Source organism: Oncorhynchus mykiss, chromosome 9 (genome assembly GCF_057628025.1).
Source record: "Oncorhynchus mykiss isolate SJ-2025 chromosome 9, ASM5762802v1, whole genome shotgun sequence".
Lineage (NCBI taxonomy): Eukaryota > Metazoa > Chordata > Actinopteri > Salmoniformes > Salmonidae > Oncorhynchus > Oncorhynchus mykiss.
Window position 1 is genome coordinate 8,904,362 of NC_143030.1, and position 24,520 is coordinate 8,928,881.

General features: G+C 48.4%; 1 protein-coding gene across 1 annotated transcript in view; it reads right to left on the reverse strand.

The window, feature by feature from the left end:
- exoc6b (exocyst complex component 6B) overlaps positions 1 to 24,407 on the reverse strand; it is a 146,166-nt gene extending 121,759 nt beyond the window's left edge. Inside the window, 2 exon segments of the mRNA XM_090183403.1 lie at positions 2,359 to 2,524; positions 24,256 to 24,407. Of these exon segments, the coding sequence (XP_090039529.1) occupies positions 2,359 to 2,524; positions 24,256 to 24,344 (255 nt within the window). The 5' untranslated portion in view covers positions 24,345 to 24,407.
- Between the last annotated feature and the right edge of the window lie 113 nt (positions 24,408 to 24,520).

Below are 24,520 nucleotides of genomic sequence, written 5' to 3' on the forward strand. Positions count from 1 at the left end.
ACCTCTCTCCCCTCTCCTCATCCTCCCCCCACCTCTCTCCCTCATCCTCCCCCCACCTCTCTCCCCCCTCTCCTCATCCTCCCCCCCCACCACTCTCCCTCATCCTCCCCCCACCACTCTCCCTCATCCTCCCCCCCACCACTCTCCCTCATCCTCCCCCCACCTCTCTCCCCCTCCTCATCCTCTCCCCCCTCTCCTCATCCTCCCTCTCCTCATCCTCTCCCCCTCTCCTCATCCTCCCCCCTCTCCTCATCCTCCCCCCCACCACTCTCCCTCATCCTCCCCCCACCACTCTCCCTCATCCTCCCCCCACCTCTCTCCCCCCTCCTCATCCTCTCCCTCTCCTCATCCTCCCCTCTCCTCATCCTCCCCCTCTCCTCATCCTCCCCCCACCACTCTCCCTCATCCTCCCCCCCACCACTCTCCCAGATCCTCCCCACCACTCTCCCTCATCCTCCCCCCCACCTCTCCCCCTCCTCATCCTCTCCCCCTCTCCTCATCCTCCCCTCTCCTCATCCTCTTCCCCCTCTCCTCATCCTCCCCCTCTCCTCATCCTCCCCCCTCTCCTCATCACCCCCCACCCTCCCTATCCTTCTCCTCTCGTCATGCCCCCCTCTCCTCTCGTCATCATCTCCCACCCTCTCCTCATCCCCCCCTCACCCCCTCTCCTCATCCCCCTCTCCCCCTCTCCTCATCCTCCCCCTCTCCTCATCCTCCCGTCCCTCTCCTCATCACCCCCCTCTCCTCATCCCCACCTCTCCCTTATCCCTCTCCTCTCGTCATGCCCCCCTCTTCTCTCGTCATCATCTCCCACCTCTCCTCATCATCTCCCACCTCTCCTCATCCCCCTCTCCTCCCCCTCTCCTCAGAAGAAAAAAAGAGAAGATGAAGAAAAAATAATAGAGAAATGTGAAGAAAAACAATAATAGAGAAAGATGGAAGAAAAAAATAAGAGAAAAAAGAAGATGAAGAGACAAACAAGAGAAAGATAACAAGAGACGATGAAAAGAGAGGAAAAACGAGAAGATGCACGAACCAAAGAGAAGATGAAGAAAGGAAAGAGAAGATGATAACAAAGAAATGAAAGGTGGAAAAAAAGAGGTGATAAAAGAAGATGAAGAAAAAAGAGGAGATGATAAAAGAGGAGATGATGAAGAAGAAAAAGAAGAGGAGATGATAAAAGAAGAAAAAGAGAAGATGGAGAAGAAAAAAAGAGAAGATGAAAAAAGAGGAGATGATAAAAGAAAAGATGATGAAGAAGAAAGATGAAGAAGAAAAAGAGAAGATGAAGAAGAAAAAGATGAAGAAAAAAGAAAAAGAAAAAGGAGAAAGATGAAGAAAAAATAAGAGAGAAAAAGAGAAGATGAAGAAAAAATAAGAGAGAAAGATGAAGAAAACAATAAGAGGAAAAAGAGAAGATGAAGAAAAAATAATAGAGAAAGATGAAGAAAAAAATAATAGAGAAAGATGAAGAAAAAATAATAGAGAAAGATGAAGAAAAAAATAAGAGAGAACAAAAAGAAGATGAAGAGAACAAGAGAAGATGCAGAAACCCCCCCTCTCCTCATCCTCCCCCCCACCACTCTCCTCATCCTCCCCCCCACCACTCTCCCTCATCCTCCCCCCCACCTCTCTCCCCCCCCTCCTCATCCTCCCCTCTCCTCATCCTCTCCCCCCTCTCCTCATCCTCCCCCCCTCTCCTCATCCTCCCCCCCACCTCTCTCCCCCCCTCCTCATCCTCTCCCCCCTCTCCTCATCCTCCCCCCCTCTCCTCATCCTCCCCCCACCTCTCTCCCCCCCCTCCTCATCCTCTCCCCCCCTCTCCTCATCCTCCCCTCTCCTCATCCTCTCCCCCCTCTCCTCATCCTCCCCCCCTCTCCTCATCCTCCCCCCTCTCCTCATCACCCCCCACCCTCCCTATCCCTCTCCTCTCGTCATGCCCCCCCCCTCTCCTCTCGTCATCATCTCCCACCTCTCCTCATCCCCCCCTCACCCCTCTCCTCATCCCCCTCTCTTCCCCCCCTCTCCTCATCCTCCCCCCCTCTCCTCATCCTCCCGTCCCTCTCCTCATCACCCCCCTCTCCTCATCCCCCCCTCTCCCTATCCCTCTCCTCTCGTCATGCCCCCCCCCTCTCCTCTCGTCATCATCTCCCACCTCTCCTCATCCCCCCCTCACCCCTCTCCTCATCCCCCTCTCTTCCCCCCCTCTCCTCATCCTCCCCCCCTCTCCTCATCCTCCCCCCCTCTCCTCATCCTCCCATCCTCCCTCCCCATCATCCCCCCATCCTCCCTCCCCATCATCCCCCCCTCTCCTCATCCTCCCCCCCTCTCTCTCCTCATCCCCCCCTCTCTCCTCACCTTGAGTTTCTGTGCTTCTCCCCTGACTTTGAGTAGTTCAGTGATGGAGTCAACGAAGCCTTGGAAATGGTGGTTACACATCTTTTCGATGTCCCGGTCATGGTTCCGAATCCTCCCGTCCAGCTTCCCCATAAACACGCCATGTTCCTGACCGTCATACACAGACCTGGAGGAGATGACGAGAGAACCAACATTCAGAAAGACTCTTTTATCCAAAGAGATTTAATCTCAGGGACACATTTTTTTTGTACTGGGTGTCAACAAAGGGAATTAAAACATGAAAAAGTGTTGGGGGAACGGAACTCCGCAGGGGGCGCCATTACACCACCTACCAGGCAGGGGCGCCATTACACCACCTACCAGGCAGGGGGCGCCATTACACCACCTACTCCGCAGGGGGCGCCATTACACCACCTACCCAGGCAGGGGGCGCCACTCCACCACCTACCCAGGCAGGGGGCGCCACTCCACCACCTACCCAGGCAGGGGGCGCCACTCCACCACCTACCCAGGCAGGGGGCGCCACTCCACCACCTACCCAGGCAGGGGGCGCCATTACACCACCTACTCCGCAGGGGGCGCCATTACACCACCTACCCAGGCAGGGGGCGCCACTACACCACCTACCCAGGCAGGGGGCGCCACTCCACCACCTACCCAGGCAGGGGCCGCCACTCCACCACCTACCCAGGCAGGGGCCGCCACTCCACCACCTACCCAGGCAGGGGCCGCCACTCCACCACCTACCCAGGCAGGGGCCGCCACTCCACCACCTACCCAGGCAGGGGCCGCCACTCCACCACCTACCCAGGCAGGGGCCGCCACTCCACCACCTACCCAGGCAGGGGCCGCCACTCCACCACCTACCCAGGCAGGGGCCGCCACTCCACCACCTACCCAGGCAGGGGCCGCCACTCCACCACCTACCCAGGCAGGGGCCGCCACTCCACCACCTACCCAGGCAGGGGCCGCCACTCCACCACCTACCCAGGCAGGGGCCGCCACTCCACCACCTACCCAGGCAGGGGCCGCCACTCCACCACCTACCCAGGCAGGGGCCGCCACTCCACCACCTACCCAGGCAGGGGCCGCCACTCCACCACCTACCCAGGCAGGGGCCGCCACTCCACCACCTACCCGGCAGGGGGCGCCACTCCACCACCTACCCGGCAAGGGGAGCCACTCCACCACCTACCCGGCAAGGGGAGCCACTCCACCACCTACCCGGCAGGGGGCGCCACTCCACCACCTACCCGGCAGGGGGCGCCATTACACCACCTACCAGGCAGGGGGCACCATTACACTATCTACCAGGCAGGGGACGCCATTACACTGTATCCTCGTCTTGGTATTTACATTGTTGTAGGGTCTGGATAGGTATAAACAGTATATTAGTGGATCTGTAGGGTCTGGATAGGTATAAACAGTATAGTAGTGGATCTGTAGGGTCTGGATAGGTATAAACAGTATAGTAGTGGATCTGTAGGGTCTGGATAGGTATAAACAGTATAGTAGTAGATCTGTAGGGTCTGGATAGGTATAAACAGTATAGTAGTGTATCTGTAGGGTCTGGATAGGTATAAACAGTATAGTGGTGGGGTCTGGATAGGTATAAACAGTATAGTGGTGAATCTGTAGGGTCTGGATAGGTATAAACAGTATAGTAGTGGATCTGTAGGGTCTGGATAGGTATAAACAGTATAGTAGTGGATCTGTAGGGTCTGGATAGGTATAAACAGTATAGTGGTGGATCTGTAGGGTCTGGATAGGTATAAACAGTATAGTAGTGTATATGTGGGGTCTGGATAGGTATAAACAGTATAGTAGTGGATCTGTAGGGTCTGGATAGGTATAAACAGTATAGTGGTGGGGTCTGGATAGGTATAAACAGTATAGTAGTGTATATGTGGGGTCTGGATAGGTATAAACAGTATAGTAGTGTATCTGTAGGGTCTGGAAAGGTATAAACAGTATAGTAGTGGATCTGTAGGGTCTGGATAGGTATAAACAGTATAGTGGTGGATCTGTAGGGTCTGGATAGGTATAAACAGTATAGTAGTGTATCTGTAGGGTCTGGATAGGTATAAACAGTATAGTAGTGTATATGTGGGGTCTGGATAGGTATTAACAGTATAGTAGTGGATCTGTAGGGTCTGGATAGGTATAAACAGTATAGTGGTGGATCTGTAGGGTCTGGATAGGTATAAACAGTATAGTGGTGTATCTGTAGGGTCTGGATAGGCATAAACAGTATAGTAGTGGATCTGTAGGGTCTGGATAGGTATAAACAGTATAGTGGTGGATCTGTAGGGTCTGGATAGGTATAAACAGTATAGTAGTGGATCTGTAGGGTCTGGATAGGTATAAACAGTATAGTAGTGGATCTGTAGGGTCTGGATAGGTATAAACAGTATAGTGGTGGATCTATAGGGTCTGGATAGGTATAAACAGTATAGTAGTGTATCTGTAGGGTCTGGATAGGTATAAACAGTATAGTGGTGGATCTGTAGGGTCTGGATAGGTATAAACAGTGTATTAGTGGATCTGTAGGGTCTGGATAGGTATAAACAGTATAGTGGTGAGGTCTGGATAGGTATAAACAGTATAGTGGTGAGGTCTGGATAGGTATAAACAGTATAGTAGTGGATCTGTAGGGTCTGGATAGGTATAAACAGTATAGTGGTGGGGTCTGGATAGGTATAAACAGTATAGTAGTGGATCTGTAGGGTCTGGATAGGTATAAACAGTATAGTGGTGTATCTGTAGGGTCTGGATAGGTATAAACAGTATAGTGGTGGGGTCTGGATAGGTATAAACAGTATAGTAGTGTATCTGTAGGGTCTGGATAGGTATAAACAGTATAGTAGTGGATCTGTAGGGTCTGGATAGGTATAAACAGTATAGTAGTGGATCTGTAGGTTCTGGATAGGTATAAACAGTATAGTAGTGGATCTGTAGGGTCTGGATAGGTATAAACAGTATAGTAGTGGATCTGTAGGGTCTGGATAGGTATAAACAGTATAGTGGTGGATCTGTAGGGTCTGGATAGGTATAAACAGTATAGTAGTGTATCTGTAGGGTCTGGATAGGTATAAACAGTATAGTGGTGGATCTGTAGGGTCTGGATAGGTATAAACAGTATAGTAGTGGATCTGTAGGGTCTGGATAGGTATAAACAGTACAGTAGTGTATCTGTAGGGTCTGGATAGGTATAAACAGTATAGTAGTGGATCTGTAGGGTCTGGATAGGTATAAACAGTATAGTAGTGTATCTGTAGGGTCTGGATAGGTATAAACAGTATAGTAGTGGGATCTGGATAGGTATAAACAGTATATTGGTGGATCTGTAGGGTCTGGATAGGTATAAACAGTATAGTAGTGGATCTGTAGGGTCTGGATAGGTATAAACAGTATAGTGGTGGATCTGTAGGGTCTGGATAGGTATAAACAGTATAGTAGTGTATCTGTAGGGTCTGGATAGGTATAAACAGTATAGTAGTGGGATCTGGATAGGTATAAACAGTATAGTAGTGTATCTGTAGGGTCTGGATAGGTATAAACAGTATAGTGGTAGGGTCTGGATAGGTATAAACAGTATATTGGTGGATCTGTAGGGTCTGGATAGGTATAAACAGTATAGTAGTGGATCTGTAGGGCCTGGATAGGTATAAACAGTATAGTGGTGTATCTGTAGGGTCTGGATAGGTATAAACAGTATAGTAGTGGATCTGTAGGGTCTGGATAGGTATAAACAGTATAGTAGTGGATCTGTAGGGTCTGGATAGGTATAAACAGTATAGTGGATCTGTAGGGTCTGGATAGTTATAAACAGTATAGTAGTGGATCTGTAGGGTCTGGATAGGTATAAACAGTATAGTGGTGTATCTGTAGGGTCTGGATAGGTATAAACAGAATAGTAGTGGATCTGTAGGGTCTGGATAGGTATAAACAGTATAGTAGTGGATCTGTAGGGTCTGGATAGGTATAAACAGTATAGTGATGTATCTGTAGGGTTTGGATAGGTATAAACAGTATAGTAGTGGATCTGTAGGGTCTGGATAGGTATAAACAGTATAGTAGTGGGGTCTGGATAGGTATAAACAGTATAGTGGTGGATCTGTAGGGTCTGGATAGGTATAAACAGTATAGTAGTGGATCTGTAGGGTCTGGATAGGTCTAAACAGTATAGTAGTGGATCTGTAGGGTCTGGATAGGTATAAACAGTATAGTAGTGTATCTGTAGGGTCTGGATAGGTCTAAACAGTGTAGTAGTGGGGTCTGGATAGGTATAAACAGTATAGTAGTGGATCTGTAGGGTCTGGATAGGTATAAACAGTATAGTAGTGGATCTGTAGGGTCTGGATAGGTATAAACAGTGTAGTGGTGGGGTCTGGATAGGTATAAACAGTATAGTGGTGGGGTCTGGATAGGTATAAACAGTATAGTGGTGGATCTGTAGGGTCTGGATAGGTATAAACAGTATAGTAGTGGATCTGTAGGGTCTGGATAGGTATAAACAGTGTAGTAGTGGGGTCTGGATAGGTATAAACAGTATATTGGTGGATCTGTAGGGTCTGGATAGGTATAAACCGTATAGTAGTGTATCTGTAGGGTCTGGATAGGTATAAACAGTATAGTAGTGGATCTGTAGGGTCTGGATAGGTATAAACCGTATAGTAGTGTATCTGTAGGGTCTGGATAGGTATAAACAGTATAGTGGTGGATCTGTAGGGTCTGGATAGGTATAAACAGTATAGTAGTAGATCTGTAGGGTCTGGATAGGTATAAACAGTATAGTAGTGGGGTCTGGATAGGTATAAACAGTATAGTAGTGTATCTGTAGGGTCTGGATAGGTATAAACAGTATAGTGGTGTATCTGTAGGGTCTGGATAGGTATAAACAGTATAGTAGTAGATCTGTAGGGTCTGGATAGGTATAAACAGTATATTAGTGGATCTGTAGGGTCTGGATAGGTATAAACAGTATAGTAGTGGATCTGTAGGGTCTGGATAGGTATAAACAGTATAGTGGTGTATCTGTAGGGTCTGGATAGGTATAAACAGTATAGTAGTGTATCTGTAGGGTCTGGATAGGTATGAACAGTATAGTGATGGATCTGTAGGGTCTGGATAGGTATAAACAGTATAGTGGTGGGGTCTGGATAGGTATAAACAGTATAGTGGTGGATCTGTAGGGTCTGGATAGGTATAAACAGTATAGTAGTGGGGTCTGGATAGGTATAAACAGTATAGTGGTGTATCTGTAGGGTCTGGATAGGTATAAACAGTATAGTGGTGTATCTGTAGGGTCTGGATAGGTATAAACAGTATAGTAGTGGGGTCTGGATAGGTATAAACAGTATAGTGGTGTATCTGTAGGGTCTGGATAGGTATAAACAGTATAGTGGTGGATCTGTAGGGTCTGGATAGGTATAAACAGTATAGTAGTGTATCTGTAGGGTCTGGATAGGTATAAACAGTATAGTAGTGGATCTGTAGGGTCTGGATAGGTATAAACAGTATAGTGGTGTATCTGTAGGGTCTGGATAGGTATAAACAGTATAGTAGTGTATCTGTAGGGTCTGGATAGGTATAAACAGTATAGTGGTGGATTTTTGTTTCTTTTTGGCCATTTTGATGTAAAACAATATAGGGAAGGTACTTAATTGTTACCCAGAAATCTGGTAGAGAAATAAAAATGGAGGTATTGGAACTTTAAAAATAAAATAGAACATTTTCCCTTTGACCCTCCATTGACCCTCCATTGACCCTCCATTGACCCTCCATTGACCCATTACAAAATGAGAACAAATGCAGGAAATTACCTTTAAAACAACTAAATAATGCGGCCAAGACGACCTCTAATATTTTCGGCTAAATGTTAAAATCATTTGGGAGTAGAATGTCCTACAAAAAAATAAAATTTAAAAAAAAAATCTCACGGGGGTGCATGCCCCCGGAACCCCACGGCAAATTTTTTTTTTAAAACACTGTTTGTAACACACCCCCTTCCTGTGGTTGAGGAAATGCCCGACGAGTACAATGGAGAGGGTCTGACGCCATGACAACTTCCTCCTACACTACACACAAAGGCATTTCTAAATGCAGTACCTTTTGTACAGTACCCAGAAGGTGTGTGTGTGTGTGTGTGTGTGTGTGTGTGTGAGTTCCCCAGTAGAGTTCAGAATCAAACAGCACCTAACCCTGGGCAAACAGGGAGAAAGGCTGGCTCCCTCTAAGCGCTGGGTGAAACACAGTACTCTAGTTAAACAACTACTAGTACACCTAATACTGCAGACCCTTTATTTAACTAGGCAAGTCAGTTTAAGAATGTTAGAATGTACAATGACGGCCTAGGAACAGTGAGAACAACAGATTTTTACCTTGTCAGCTCGGGGATTCGATCTAGCAACCTTTCAGGTTACTGGCCCAACACTCTAACCACTAGGCTACCTGCCGCCCCAGACCCTAGCCCAAAGGAGTTCATTATCCCTGGATACGGGACGAGTCAGCATTCCATTCATCTCCTCCTATTAGACCCACACGATGACATCATCACTGCTCCACTCCAGTTGACTAGACTACTCCGGTCCAGACTTTACATTGAACTTGGCTAAGGTCTTACCCTGAGCAAGGCACTGTGCAGACTTGCTCATCTTGACCTCGATTGTATGGAGTGCTGATCTAGGATCAGTTGCCCTCCTGTCCTAGTAGTCTTAATTATTGTGATCTGTAAAGCAAAACTGATGCAAAACCAGCACTCGTACTCCGACACGAGCTGGCTGTAGTCCAGCCTGACCCAGAGCTGGCTGTAGTCCAGCCTGACCCAGAGCTGGCTGTAGTCCAGCCTGACCCAGAGCTGGCTGTAGTCCAGCCTGACCCAGAGCTGGCTGTAGTCCAGCCTGACCCAGAGCTGGCTGTAGTCCAGCCTGACCCAGAGCTGGCTGTAGTCCAGCCTGACCCAGAGCTGGCTGTAGTCCAGCCTGACCCAGAGCTGGCTGTAGTCCAGCCTGACCCAGAGCTGGCTGTAGTCCAGCCTGACCCAGAGAAGGCTGTAGTCCAGCCTAACCCAGAGCTGGCTGTAGTCCAGCCTAACCCAGAGCTGGCTGTAGTCCAGCCTAACCCAGTATTTACATACACTAGCGTTACTTTCTACTGTATTGGGTTGCACAACAAACAGTCCGTGGGACACCAGAAGTTAAATACAATTCCATTTAAAAAACGTATAATGCCGGTGGCCAGGACTGTTGGTCATTATGACTCGGGGAATTTGAGACAAAATATCTAAAAAAGGATGGAATTATTAAATACAGACTTTCCAAACCCCACTTCCTCTCTGCTGACCTCGTCAAAATAAAAAAGTCCCACACAAGTTATTCCTATCCTGTCCACATATGGCAAACACACAAGACTGTTATGTCTCCATTCATTTTGGGGCGGCAGGTAGCAGACTCGTGGTGAGAGGCAGGGAGCCTCGTGGTGAGAGGCAGGGAGCTTCGTGGTGAGAGGCAGGGAGCCTAGTGGTGAGAGGCAGGTAGCCTAGTGGTGAGAGGCAGGTAGCCTAGTGGTGAGAGGCAGGTAGCCTCGTGGTTAGAGGCAGGTAGCCTCGTGGTGAGAGGCAGGTAGCCTCGTGGTGAGAGGCAGGTAGCCTCGTGGTTAGAGGCAGGTAGCCTCGTGGTTAGAGGCAGGGAGCTTCGTGGTGAGAGGCAGGGAGCCTAGTGGTGAGAGGCAGGTAGCCTAGTGGTGAGAGGCAGGTAGCCTAGTGGTGAGAGGCAGGTAGCCTCGTGGTTAGAGGCAGGTAGCCTCGTGGTGAGAGGCAGGTAGCCTCGTGGTGAGAGGCAGGTAGCCTCGTGGTTAGAGGCAGGTAGCCTCGTGGTTAGAGGCAGGTAGCCTCGTGGTTAGAGGCAGGTAGCCTCGTGGTTAGAGGCAGGTAGCCTCGTGGTTAGAGGCAGGTAGCCTCGTGGTGAGAGGCAGGGAGCCTCGTGGTGAGAGGCAGGGAGCCTAGTGGTGAGAGGCAGGGAGCCTAGTGGTGAGAGGCAGATAGCCTAGTGGTGAGAGGCAGGTAGCCTAGTGGTGAGAGGCAGGTAGCCTCGTGGTTAGAGGCAGGTAGCCTCGTGGTGAGAGGCAGGTAGCCTCGTGGTGAGAGGCAGGTAGCCTCGTGGTTAGAGGCAGGTAGCCTCGTGGTTAGAGGCAGGTAGCCTCGTGGTTAGAGGCAGGTAGCCTCGTGGTTAGAGGCAGGTAGCCTCGTGGTTAGAGGCAGGTAGCCTAGTGGTTAGAGGCAGGTAGCCTAGTGGTTAGAGGCAGGCAGCCTAGTGGTTAGAGGCAGGTACCCTAGTGGTTAGAGCAGGTACCCTAGTGGTTAGAGCAGGTAGCCTAGTGGTTAGAGCAGGTAGCCTAGTGGTTAGAGCAGGTAGCCTAGTGGTTAGAGCAGGTAGCCTAGTGGTTAGAGCAGGTAGCCTAGTGGTTAGAGCAGGTAGCCTAGTGGTTAGAGCAAGTAGCCTAGTGGTTAGAGCAAGTAGCCTAGTGGTTAGAGGCAGGTAGCCTAGTGGTTAGAGGCAGGTAGCCTAGTGGTTAGAGGCAGGTGGCCTAGTGGTTAGAGGCAGGTAGCCTAGTGGTTAGTGTTGGGCCAGTAACCTGAAAGGTTGCTAGATTGAATCCCCGGAGCTGACAAGGTAAAAAATATGTTGTTTTGCCCCTGAACAAGGCAGTTAAACCCCCTGTTCCCCGGTAGGCCGTCATTGTAAACAAGAATTTGTTCTTAACTGACTTGCCTAGATAAAAGGTTACATTTTGAAAACTAAATATATGTATATGGAAAAAATAATAATTTGACACGTTGCATCTCACATTTCATAACACTTCCCATGCTAGTGTAACACACACACACACACACACACACACACGGATGCATTCGCTCATAGATAGCTTGGTGCCTGGCACTCTACAGTACAGTGTTTGAGGGAAGTAGCTATGTTGACATGAAACAGAAGGCAGAAACAAGCAGTGCTCACAATGACGAGAACATGCAGTATCCCCGTTACCTCACCAGGTCAACGACACGTATCCCTGTTACCTCACCAGGTCAACGACACGTATCCCCGTTACCTCACCAGGTCAACGACACGTATCCCCGTTACCTCACCAGGTCAACGACACGTATCCCCGTTACCTCACCAGGTCAACGACACGTATCCCCGTTACCTCACCAGGTCAACGACACGTATCCCTGTTACCTCACCAGGTCAACGACACGTATCCCCGTTACCTCACCAGGTCAACGACACGTATCCCTGTTACCTCACCAGGTCAACGACACGTATCCCTGTTACCTCACCAGGTCAACGACACGTATCCCTGTTACCTCACCAGGTCAACGACACGTATCCCTGTTACCTCACCAGGTCAACGACACGTATCCCTGTTACCTCACTACTGCATCGACAACAACACGTATCCCCGTTACCTCACTACTGCAACGACAACACGTATCCCAGTTACTTGACTACTGCAACGACAACAACACGTACCCGTTACCTCACTACTGCAACGACAACAACACGTATCCCTGTTACCTCACTACTGCATCGACAACAACACGTATCCCTGTTACCTCACTACTGCATCGACAACAACACGTATCCCCGTTACCTCACTACTGCAACGACAACACGTATCCCAGTTACTTGACTACTGCAACGACAACAACACGTACCCGTTACCTCACTACTGCAACGACAACAACACGTATCCCTGTTACCTCACTACTGCATCGACAACAACACGTATCCCCGTTACCTCACTACTGCAACGACAACACGTATCCCAGTTACTTGACTACTGCAACGACAACAACACGTACCCGTTACCTCACTACTGCAACGACAACAACACGTATCCCTGTTACTTGACTACTGCAACGACAACACTCTGGCACAACCCTTCCGTATCCCGTGAGCCGCATTGCGTGATGGGTAAGTAGCTAACCCGCTAACATGAGCCACCCAGCTGACCGGGCTAACATGAGCCACCCAGCTGACCGGGCTAACATGAGCCACCCAGCTGACCGGGCTAACATGAGCCACCCAGCTGACCGGGCTAACATGAGCCACCCAGCTGACCGGGCTAACATGAGCCACCCAGCTGACCGGGCTAACATGAGCCACCCAGCTGACCGGGCTAACATGAGCCACCCAGCTGACCGGGCTAACATGAGCCACCCAGCTGACCGGGCTAACATGAGCCACCCAGCTGACCGGGCTAACATGAGCCACCCAGCTGACCGGGCTAACATGAGCCACCCAGCTGACCCGCTAACCCGCTAACATGAGCCACCCAGCTGACCGGGCTAACATGAGCCACCCAGCTGACCCGGCTAACATGAGCCACCCAGCTGACCCGGCTAACATGAGCCACCCAGCTGACCGGGCTAACATGAGCCACCCAGCTGACCGGGCTAACATGAGCCACCCAGCTGACCGGGCTAACATGAGCCACCCAGCTGACCCGGCTAACATGAGCCACCCAGCTGACCGGGCTAACATGAGCCACCCAGCTGACCGGGCTAACATGAGCCACCCAGCTGACCGGGCTAACATGAGCCACCCAGCTGACCGGGCTAACATGAGCCACCCAGCTGACCGGGCTAACATGAGCCACCCAGCTGACCGGGCTAACATGAGCCACCCAGCTGACCGGGCTAACATGAGCCACCCAGCTGACCGGGCTAACATGAGCCACCCAGCTGACCGGGCTAACATGAGCCACCCAGCTGACCGGGCTAACATGAGCCACCCAGCTGACCGGGCTAACATGAGCCACCCAGCTGACCGGGCTAACATGAGCCACCCAGCTGACCGGGCTAACATGAGCCACCCAGCTGACCGGGCTAACATGAGCCACCCAGCTGACCGGGCTAACATGAGCCACCCAGCTGACCGGGCTAACATGAGCCACCCAGCTGACCGGGCTAACATGAGCCACCCAGCTGACCGGGCTAACATGAGCCACCCAGCTGACCCGGCTAACATGAGCCACCCAGCTGACCCGGCTAACATGAGCCACCCAGCTGACCCGGCTAACATGAGCCACCCAGCTGACCCGGCTAACATGAGCCACCCAGCTGACCCGGCTAACATGAGCCACCCAGCTGACCCGGCTAACATGAGCCACCCAGCTGACCCGGCTAACATGAGCCACCCAGCTGACCCGGCTAACATGAGCCACCCAGCTGACCCGGCTAACATGAGCCACCCAGCTGACCCGGCTAACATGAGCCACCCAGCTGACCCGGCTAACATGAGCCACCCAGCTGACCCGGCTAACATGAGCCACCCAGCTGACCCGGCTAACATGAGCCACCCAGCTGACCCGGCTAACATGAGCCACCCAGCTGACCCGGCTAACATGAGCCACCCAGCTGACCGGTCTAACATGAGCCACCCAGCTGACCAGCTAACATGAGCCACCCAGCTGACCCGGCTAACATGAGCCACCCAGCTGACCCGGCTAACATGAGCCACCCAGCTGACCGGTCTAACATGAGCCACCCAGCTGACCAGCTAACATGAGCCACCCAGCTGACCCGGCTAACATGAGCCACCCAGCTGACCCGGCTAACATGAGCCACCCAGCTGACCCGGCTAACATGAGCCACCCAGCTGACCCGGCTAACATGAGCCACCCAGCTGACCGGTCTAACATGAGCCACCCAGCTGACCAGCTAACATGAGCCACCCAGCTGACCCGGCTAACATGAGCCACCCAGCTGACCCGGCTAACATGAGCCACCCAGCTGACCCGGCTAACATGAGCCACCCAGCTGACCCGGCTAACATGAGCCACCCAGCTGACCGGTCTAACATGAGCCACCCAGCTGACCAGCTAACATGAGCCACCCAGCTGACCAGCTAACATGAGCCACCCAGCTGACCAGCACTACTTAACAATACCACTACAAGACATTATTAGAGAAAGTAACATGATATGACAACATGGCTGCAGGACAAATTAAATCACATGACCGATACGAGAGAAAAATCACGATTTCAAATCGGTTGTTTACTAGCAAATTGTTAAGAGGATATAAATATTCTTAAAATTTGGATGGAGCAGCATTTACACACGCAATATTACACTTAACAGTATCACGCAGGATGAGAGAGAATGGAGGAAGCATTGTGAATGTGAAAACAGTTGTGGAAATCGACTACAACACCCACAATGCAATGCTCTCTCTATGGGCTAGCTAGCTAGGTAGCTACACACAATAACGTCAAAGTCAATATCAGCATGTGAAGTAGCTACAGTAGTTAACTGTCAAAACGCCAACAAAAAAAAAAACATGTGCACTCTCTCTCACCATGTTTAACCTGCAGATCGATGTGCCTCGCAGAGTGGAGTCATTCACAACGGCAACATGCAATGCATTCTGGACTAAAGAGGTAGACAAATAGGAGACATGTGTTAGACCCTCTATTAAAATTACATTTACTCAAGGTAGGGAATATCCTAAAAACAAGAAATATGATCAGCGGCTCATTCAAGAGAAGACAGCCACCTGCGTTATGACATCAGTGTTTAAATCTGACCGTCTAACTTCCACGGTAGTGAGAGACACTTTATCACGGCGCTACGTCGTAACCGGCTGAATTTCTACCCGTTTGAACGGCGATAGCTCTGAGACGCACATGAAAACGTGAAATGACCCCCCCCGAGAATTGATAGCACCTCACTCTGAGATGCACGGAAACAATATCACTTTCAAAAATGGGTGAATCTTTAAGTTTAGTTTTTTCATATTTTAGTTTCATTTTTTGTACACCAGCTTCAAACAGCTAAAAATGGACATTATTAAAAAAATTGGGGGGGGGTTATGGAAAGATATACAATGATTCTCTATACTGTACTTTTAATTTTTTACTTCTAATTTTGTCACATAAACTGAAATTAGGACAACTATTAGATTTAAGCAACCAGAAAATGGAGGAGAGATTTCTGCATAATGCATCTTTAAAACGTTAAAATTATGTTACATAACGTTAACCTAAGGAGCTACCCACTACCCACTACACACTACCCACTACTAAATTATGTAGTTACATAACGTTAACCTAAGGAGCTACTCACTACGCACTACCCACTACTAAATGATGCAGTTACATAACGTTAACCTAAGGAGCTACCCACTACCCTCTACGCACTACCCACTACCCACTACGCACTACCCACTACTAAATGATGCAGTTACATAACGTTAACCTAAGGAGCTACCCACTACCCACTACACACTACGCACTACCCACTACTAAATGATGCAGTTACATAACGTTAACCTAAGGAGCTACCCACTACCCACAACCCACTACTAAATTATGTAGTTACATAACGTTAACCTAAGGAGCTACGCACTACCCACTACCCACTACGCACTACCGCAAACTGCCGAGCCACCTTTGTGACGCCGCAAACTGCAGAGCTATCATTATGACATCATCAGAAATTGCTGAGTGATGATTGTGACATCACTAACAACAGCAGAGTGTGTCAGTGTGACTTCATAAAAAGGTTTAAAAGCGGGAAATGTAACTTTAGAGCAGCTATCTAACTGGGGTCTCTATAAGGATTCACACCCACTATGCACCTCTCAACAGCTGTGTGTGTGTGTCTCAACAGGGTTGTGCTAGTGGGGCAGGGCAGGGAGTGGCTCACCCACAAGAGTGCTACACACACACTCTCCTGAGTCATCCTTCTGTACTCAGACCAACACACGCCATTTATAGCCTTTATTCATGCTCACAAACTTGGAAGCTCAGCCCTATAAAAAGTCCTGAGGGCTCTACCAGAGTCAGAGCAGTCCGTGTGTGTTGTTGCCTATGGTGAGAATGGGAGACAGTGGTAGGTAGGATTAGTGAAGGAAACTAGTCTAGCTAGACAACATAATGATCATATAGCCTCACTGGCCTGTAAACACTATGTATATTACAGACTACTGTTCAACCACATACACACCAATACACCCATACTGATGTCCGTAGTGGGGGAAAGACCCGACCGGGGCCGTAGTGGGGGAGAGACCCGACCGGGGCCGTAGTGGGGGAGAGACCCGACCGGGGCCGTAGTGACGGAGAGAGACCCGACCGGGGCCGTGGTGACGGAGAGAGACCCGACCGGGGCCGTAGTGACGGAGAGAGACCCGACCGGGGCCGTAGTGACGGAGAGAGACCCGACCGGGGCCGTAGTGACGGAGAGAGACACGACCGGGGCCGTAGTGACGGAGAGACACGACCGGGGCCGTGGTGACGGAGAGAGACCCGACCGGGGCCGTAGTGACGGAGAGAGACCCGACCGGGGCCGTAGTGACGGAGAGAGACCCGACCGGGGCCGTAGTGACGGAGAGAGACCCGACCGGGGCCGTAGTGACGGAGAGAGACCCGACCGGGGCCGTAGTGACGGAGAGAGACCCGACCGGGGCCGTAGTGACGGAGAGAGACCCGACCGGGGCCGTAGTGACGGAGAGAGACACGACCGGAGCCGTAGTGACAGAGAGAGACCCGACCGGGGCCGTAGTGACAGAGAGAGACACGACCGCGGCCGTAGTGACGGAGAGAGACACGACCGGGGCCGTAGTGACGGAGAGACACACGACCGGGGCCGTAGTGACGGAGAGACACACGACCGGGGCCGTAGTGACGGAGAGACACACGACCGGGGCCGTAGTGACGGAGAGACACGACCGGGGCCGTAGTGACGGAGAGACACGACCGGGGCCGTAGTGACGGAGAGACACGACCGGGGCCGTAGTGGGGGAAAGACAGGTCTTTAGTTCTCACCGCTCCACAATAGAAAGGACTGAAAGGACAAAATAAACTAATTAGAACACAAACCTCCTGAGAGCTTGGCTCCTCCTCCTGGGTTTGGCCCTGACACTGTGTAGTGTGTTGGCTCCTCCTCCTGGGTTTGGCCCTGACACTGTGTAGTGTGTTGGCTCCTCCTCCTGTGTTTGGCCCTGACACTGTGTAGTGTGTTGGCTCCTCCTCCTGTGTTTGGCCCTGACACTGTGTAGTGTGTTGGCTCCTCCTCCTGTGTTTGGCCCTGACACTGTAGTTTGTTGACTCCTCCTCCTGTGTTTGGCCCTGACACTGTGTAGTGTGTTGGCTCCTCCTCCTGTGTTTGGCCCTGACACTGTGTAGTGTGTTGGCTCCTCCTCCTGTGTTTGGCCCTGACACTGTAGTGTGTTGACTCCTCCTCCTGTGTAGTGTGTTGACTCCTGTGTCCTCCTGGGTTTGGCCCTGACACTGTGTAGTGTGTTGACTCCTCCTGGGTTTGGCCCTGACACTGTGTAGTGTGTTGACTCCTCCTGTGTTTGGCCCTGACACTGTATAGTGTGTTGACTCCTCCTGGGTTTGGCCCTGACACTGTATAGTGTGTTGGCTCCTCCTCCTGGGTTTGGCCCTGACACTGTATAGTGTGTTGACTCCTCCTGGGTTTGGCCCTGACACTATGTAATGTGTGTTGGCTCCTCCTCCTGGGTTTGGCCCTGACACTATGTAATGTGTGTTGGCTCCTCCTCCTGGGTTTGGCCCTGACACTATGTAATGTGTGTTGGCTCCTCCTCCTGGGTTTGGCCCTGACACTATGTAATGTGTTGATTCCTGTGTTTGGCCCTGACACTGTAGTGTGTTGACTCCTCCTGGGTTTGGCCCTGACACTATGTAATGTGTGTGTGTAGAAGGTAATTTGTGAAGGCTTCCTCAATGTTATTGTGTGCAGGTTAATTGCTGATGACTGCTAAGAGTGTCCTCTCTGACCACGAGGAAAGAGAGAGTAGAAACCTACCAAAAATTAATCAGGCAACACATTAAATCAATTCTGGACAATTTCCTGGACAAACTTGGCAGTAGAAAGCCTAAACAGTATATTTGACCTTTCAGCTTCCTAATCAAATCAAAAAAATCGCAAGCAGAAAAGGAACAACAAAGACAAATGGTTTGATGAAGGCAAAAATCTAAGAAAGAAATTGAGAAACCTATCCAACCAAAGACATAGAGACCCAGAAAACCTGAGTCTACGCCTTCACTATGGTGAATCACTAAAACAATACAGAAATACACTACGGAAAAAGAAGGAACAGCATGTCAGAAATCAGCTCAATGTAATTGAAGAATCCATAGACTAACCACTTCTGGGAAAATTGGAAAACACTAAACAAACACGAAGAATTATCTATCCAAAATGGAGATGTATGGATAAACCACTTCTCCAATCTTTTTGGCTCTTTAACAAAGAACAAACAGCACAAGTATACATTATCAAATACATATTTTAGAATCAACTATTAAAAGACAACCTTACCTCTGGCATCTTCCCCAATATTTGGAACCAAGGACTGATCACCCCAAATGTGACCCCAATAACTACCGTGGGATATGCGTCAACAGCAACCTTGGGAAAATCCTCTGCATTAACAGCAGACTCGTACGAAAACAAAGCGCTGAGAAAATGTAAAATTGGCTTTTATGAAATTACCGTACGACAGACCACGTATTCACCCTGCATTCCTTGGCCTAAACATCAGCGCCACAGGTAACTTCCACAAAACTGTGAACGATCTGAGAGACAAGGCAAGAAGGGCATTCTATGCCATCAAAAGGAACATAACATTTAACATACCAATTAGGATCTGGCTAAAAATACTTAAATCAGTCATAGAGCCCATTGCCCTTTACGGTTGTGAGGTCTGGGGTCCGCTCACCAACCAAGACTTCACAAAATGGGTCAAACACCAAATTGAGACTCTGCACGCAGAATTCTGAAAAAATATCCTCAGTGTACAACGTAAAACACCAAATAATGCATGCAGAGCAGAATTAGGCCGATATCCAATAATTATCCAAAGCCACCTAAAAAGAAAAGATTCCCAAACCTTCCATAACAAAGCCATCACCTACAGAGAGATGAACCTGGAGAAGAGTCCCCTAAGCAAGCTGGTTCTTGGGATCCGTTCACAAACACAAACAAACCTTGTCAGCTCGGAGATTTGAACTTGCAACCTTTCGGTTACTAGTTCAACTAGTCCTCACTAGGCTACCCTGCCGCCCCACCTGGACAGGCTATGTGCTCACTGCCCACAAAATGAGGTGGAAACAGATACATTTGATAGGAGGTTAGGAAGTGTATGACCATATTAGAGACACATATTTCCTTCAGATTACACAGATCTACAAAGAATTCGAAAAAACAAACCCAATTTTGATAAACTCCCATATCTACTGGGTGAAATACCACATTGTGCCATCACAGCAGCAAGATTTGTGACCTGTTGCCACAATAAAAGGTCAACCAGTGAAGAACAGACACCATTGTAAATACGACCCACACTGTAAACACGACCCACACTGTAAACACGACCCACATTGTAAAAACGACCACACTGTAAATACGACCAACTCTGTAAATACGACCCACACTGTAAATAAGACCCACATTGTAAAAACGACCCACATTGTAAATACGACCACACTGTAAATACGACCCACATTGATGTTTATTTATGTTCCCTTTTTTAACATGACATTTGAAATCTATTTATTGTTTTGGAACTTTTGTGAGTGTAATGTTTGCTGTAAAAAAAAATGTATTGCCAAAGCTAGTGAAGTAGAAAATAAACTAATGTTAACATGTGTTTTTAAATAAAATTATAAATAAGGCAAATAAAACCCTCTGAATTGAACTGAGAGAACAGAGAGGGGGGGGGCAAGAATCTCTCCCTAAAGTCCCCCCCTCCTGGCCGTGGGAGTGATTCCTCAGGTAGAGGATGAGGAAGGCTCCGATCCGTGCTTCCCTCTTCTTCACCCCGGAATGTTAGAATCACACACACACACACACACAGACACCAGAGCAGTTCACACCAGTTATTGATTTGGCTCTATTGGTTCAAAAATAACTAGCCTGTCAGTGAGACTCAGAGGAATGTAGTACCAGCCGAAACCTGCATCTAGCTAGAGTTTGTACCCCTCACACACACACACACCCCTCCTTCAAGACGACACGATAGCCAAAGGAATGTACTACGAGCAAAACCTTCAGGAAACAACCAGTTGCCTAGACGATTATACTTTCCCCCTGGAAACAACAAGGAAGTGCAATGACTGAGGATCGTATGCAGCAACAACAACAACAACCACCACCTCAGGATGCATCTAAAAATGTAACCTCGTTCACAAACGTAGGGATGTGAAACTGTCATTACAGATCCATTCCCACCACTCCCTGTTGGGTCAAGGATCCAAAATGACCTCACAGTTTCCCCAGAGCAAGCACATAAGTCAAAACAGCATTGTGCAACTGTAGCTATGTGGCCAGGTGACTCACACAGGGAGTGGCACTTCTAGTTGATTATATGTAAAAGAATCATAGGTTTGGGCAGAGTAAACACTGGATTGCAGTTCAGTGGTACATGACACCGTCTGAAAGCTGTGTTTTGGATCGTTGTGTGTGTGTGTGGTCGTTGTTGTGTTCTGAGTCATAGTTAGCTTGGGAGCTTGGTCCGTGTATCAACTGAGATTCATACCAAGACTGGGGGGGGGGGGGGTGCACTGCAGCACAATACTGTGTGACAATGAACACACACACACACACACACACGTTTACACCCACATTTGATGAGCCAGCGATTACAATACTTAATGACAATGCAATGACCACACAAAGTTGAATGACTAGCAGGGATGTAACGATTCACAAGTCGCTCCCCAATTCAAACGTTTAAAAATGCTCAGACCAGACACACCGGGTGGGATCGTCAAATGTTTGCCTGCATGAGTGGCGCAGCGGTCTAAGGTCACTACAGGCACCCTGGTTCGAATCCAGGCTGTATAACAACCGGCCGTGGTTGTGCGCCGACCTATGGGACTCCCAATTGGCCCAGGGGTTTGGCAGTCATTGTAAATAAGAATGTGTTCTTAACTGACTTGCCTAGTTAAATAAAAAGGTAAAAATATATATTTTTAAATATAGCTAATTTGTAAATGAGAAATATGGACACATTACTAGCTCACACAATCTGCTGATGATGACAAGTTAATTATTCAAGTTAATTAGTGGGTGATGGTGATTTCAGAACCACAGTGGGGGGGGGGGGGCAAAAAACAGGCTACATTGCCCCCCCTAATCTGTTGGCGATAGATGTCTTGTCTGTTTTAAGGCTCTAATCTGATGGCGATAGATGTCTTGTCTGTTTTAAGGCTCTAATCTGATGGCGATAGATGCCTTGTCTGTTTTAAGGCTCTAATCTGATGGCGATAGATGCCTTGTCTGTTTTAAGGCTCTAATCTGATGGCGATAGATGCCTTGTCTGTTTTAAGGCTCTAATCTGATGGCGATAGATGTCTTGTCTGTTTTAAGGCTCTAATCTGATGGTGATAGATGCCTTGTCTGTTTTAAGGCTCTAATCTGATGGCGATAGATGTCTTGTCTGTTTTAAGGCTCTAATCTGTTGGCGATAGATGTCTTGTCTGTTTTAAGGCTCTAATCTGATGGCGATAGATGTCTTGTCTGTTTTAAGGCTCTAATCTGATGGCGATAGATGTCTTGTCTGTTTTAAGGCTCTAATCTGATAGGTGTAGATGTGTTTTTCCTTCGCTTCTGTCATTCAGATGTGCAATTTAAAAAATACATACAAAAGAAAAAAAATGTATAGCAGGTTACAAAGTAGAGCTTCGTAGCTACATTTTGGTGTGTGGGTCGTCACCCGTTTTCATGACGAGATGCTAGCTGTGTGAGGGACTGTTTGTTGGCTCGACGCTGTTCGCTGAGGTAACGCTCTGGGTGAAAGGTGAATTATCGTTTAGTTATTTCAAGTCTAAAACTACCAGAATTCAGTGGCTACAGTCTGATATATATATATATATATATATATATATATATATATATATATATATATATATATATATATATATATATATATATATATATATATATATATATATATATATATATATAGCTAGCTAAAATACCAGTGAATTGAAAATGTGTCACACCCATCTTGATTTGCAGCTGGCTAGCAGGCAGCTTACCTTAGGAAGTAAGCTATGTTATTAGACTACTAGTGTAGCCTTCTGTGTTATAGTTCAGACTAAGTGAGAAGTGTGTGTGTGTGTGTGGCTATGGTGCATTGCAATTCACTAAATAATTTGCATTGTTCATCTGCATAAAGTAGTTTGAAACAATTTAATTAAATTAGAATGAAACGGTTCGTTGGTATTGTACAAACCATAAAGAGCTGTTCATACTATGACCGCCCTACCTTAAATTATTGGTCTTAAATAAATATAATTATGTATTCCAGTATTGTCTCTTTTGCATTTCATAAATTGCACTTGTAGTTGAAAAATCAGCTCAGTCTTCTACATCAGCCATGAAAATGTCAACATTATGAGATATTGGACAACAACAACAAGTGTTGAATTGAAGAATCCAGACAGGTGATTTGGTATCATTATTGGACTAGGGATTATGGTTGACCAGTCTGCGCCACCTTTTACAGATCACTTGAAAATTAACACACTGTACCTCAGAAATGATAAATCCTCGTCAAATATATAAAAAATGTACTGTGTTCCCGAAAAGCTTTGCCATGACATGAAATACAAAGTATAACAGTAGAACCACCTTTTCATTGTGTTACACCCTTAAAAAACCCTAATCGTAAACGTGTTAGAGGATGTATTTTGGCAGTTCATCAACTGTTTATTCACTTTGGCTAACTAACGTTAGCTGCTAGCTAGTCAGGCTAGGTAGGCTAGGTAGGGTAGTCAGGCTAGGTAGGGTAGTCAGGCTAGGTAGGGTAGGATAGGTAGGGAAGGTAGGGTAGTCAGGCTAGGTAGGGTAGTCAGGCTAGGTAGGGTAGTCAGGCTAGGTAGGGTAGGTAGGGAAGGTAGGGTAGTCAGGCTAGGTAGGGAAGGTAGGGTAGTCAGGCTAGGTAGGGTAGTCAGGCTAGGGTTGTTAGGCTAGTGAGGGTTGTTAGGCTAGTGAGGGTTGTTAGGCTAGTGAGGGTTGTTAGGCTAGTGAGGGTTGTTAGGCTAGTGAGGGTTGTTAGGCTAGTGAGGGCTAGGTAGGGTAGTATGGGTTAGTCAGGCTAGGGTTGTTAGGCTAGTGAGGGTTGTTAGGCTAGTGAGGGTTGTTAGGCTAGTGAGGGTTGTTAGGCTAGTGAGGGCTAGGTAGGGTAGTATGGGTTAGTCAGGATAGGGTTGTTAGGCTAGTGAGGGTTGTTAGGCTAGTGAGGGTTGTTAGGCTAGTGAGGGCTAGGTAGGGTAGTATGGGTTAGTCAGGATAGGGTTGTTAGGCTAGTGAGGGTTGTTAGGCTAGTGAGGGTTGTTAGGCTAGTGAGGGTTGTTAGGCTAGTGAGGGTTGTTAGGCTAGTGAGGGCTAGGTAGGGTAGTGAGGGTTAGTCAGGTTAGGGTTGTTAGGCTAGTGAGGGTTGTTAGGCTAGTGAGGGTTGTTAGGCTAGTGAGGGTTGTTAGGCTAGTGAGGGTTGTTAGGCTAGTTAGCACAGCTAATCGGATAACACACTTGTCAAGTGTTACCCTCTATTTTTTTTTTTTTTTTACATCAACTGAAAACATATGTTCATGATCACTGTAATTTGTTTGGCCAGAATAACAAAATGGTGTGTTTTGTGGTTAATTAGTTAGTTAACACAACTAGTTACAGCTTCTTCAACAAGTTTGACCCGGTTAGCAAAATAAATCTGTAACCCCGAAGAGGAGTTGTTAGCTTAGCCGAAGGGGAGAGATGGACTCTCCAGTCGTTTTCAACTCTTCCCCGGTAACGGGGTTAAAAACTGCCTTTTACACCAAATCATTACAAGAATACGTCCCGACTACCGGACTCTTATCTTACCGGAGTGTCGGTCCGATACAGTTCGTGTCTGTGCTCTCTATCTCCCGTAAGATCCGTTCGTGTTCCGCTGCTATTTCAACGCTCGCCATGTTTCCATATCCTACCCGAACAAGACCACAGGGGGCGTGTTCATTACGGAAACCGTTTACCGACGCGAACAGAGCAAGCGAATGTTCTATTGGACAACATCAGGTTGGACAACTCCCCGTTTCGTTCCGTTTGCTTCAGTTTAGGAAACATTTTGCGTCGGAATGAATATACTCAC